Genomic DNA, 1,095 nt, shown 5'->3' on the forward strand with positions numbered 1-1,095 from the left:
GAAGACTACGAGAAGAGGAGGAAGACCGAAGACGAAGACAAGAGGAGGAAGACCAAAGACGAAGACAAGAGGAGGAAGACCGAAGACGAAGACAAGAGGAAGAAGACAGAAGACTACGAGAAGAGGAGGAAGACCGAAGACGAAGACAAGAGGAGGAAGACAAAAGACTACGAGAAGAGGAGCAAGACAGAAGACTACGACAAGAGGAGGAAGACACAAGACTACGACAAGAGGAGGAAGACAGAAGGCGACTAGTAGAAGAAAATGGAAGACAACAAGAAGAGGAGGAAGACAAAAGACAACAAAAACTTCAAGAAGTGGAGGCTAGAGCAATGGTAGACACTGAAAAAACCCAAGGAGTAAAAGGCTTGATGATTAGAATGACAGGTGTAACATTTGGTATGCTAGGCAAGAAAAATGAATTATTAATAAGATCACCAAGAATTGACCAACTTCAGGATGAAAGGTAAGGTTAATCTGTTCTGTTAGTATGATTGTGTTTTTATGTTACAACAGTATGGATTCGAGTTTTGAAATGAAGGATATGTCATCAAGCAAGGTTTTTTGTCAATATAATTATTATTTAGCTAATTTATCCTTAATTTAGATGCCTGAAACACAATCTTCATGTGTCAGCTCTGGTGATGATGATTTCATAAGCTATGAAGATGGCCCAGTGCAAGAAAAATCACATAATCAAGAATCTTTGATGGTGCCTAACAAGCTAAGTACAATGTAGATCTATATCATCTAAGTTTTAATATTTTGAAACAAAATATTTAAAGTGTTAGTAGCTGCATAAAATTTTTGTTTAATCTATAATATTATATAGCCAGCTGAAATTATTTTTCAAGCACCACCAACAGTAACTGAAACATTAAATTGTTGCTCATTACACAAAAATTACTTTACAATAATGCATGAATGTAATTCAGTAGCTCCAAAGAGTTCTGAGGCGTAGAACTTGATTACTAACTCTTTGTGTTGAGTTCTGTCCTATGAAACTACAACGAAACAATCTAAAAGTTATCTCTCAGTTGTGAAAGGAAACTGGTTCAAATTGCATAAACTATAGGGCAGAAGAATAGTAAATAT

General features: G+C 36.0%; 1 protein-coding gene across 1 annotated transcript in view; it reads left to right on the forward strand.

The window, feature by feature from the left end:
• Positions 1 to 926, forward strand: part of LOC100639376 (uncharacterized) — a 3,868-nt gene extending 2,942 nt beyond the window's left edge. Inside the window, exons 8-10 of the mRNA XM_020002280.1 lie at positions 5 to 466; positions 517 to 559; positions 608 to 926. Of these exons, the coding sequence (XP_019857839.1) occupies positions 5 to 466; positions 517 to 559; positions 608 to 739 (637 nt within the window). The 3' untranslated portion in view covers positions 740 to 926. The remainder of the gene's footprint in view (positions 1 to 4; positions 467 to 516; positions 560 to 607) is intronic.
• Positions 927 to 1,095: the final 169 nt, after the last annotated feature.

This window comes from Amphimedon queenslandica, unplaced genomic scaffold (genome assembly GCF_000090795.2).
Source record: "Amphimedon queenslandica unplaced genomic scaffold, v1.1 AMPQUscaffold_12944, whole genome shotgun sequence".
NCBI classification, from domain to species: domain Eukaryota; kingdom Metazoa; phylum Porifera; class Demospongiae; order Haplosclerida; family Niphatidae; genus Amphimedon; species Amphimedon queenslandica.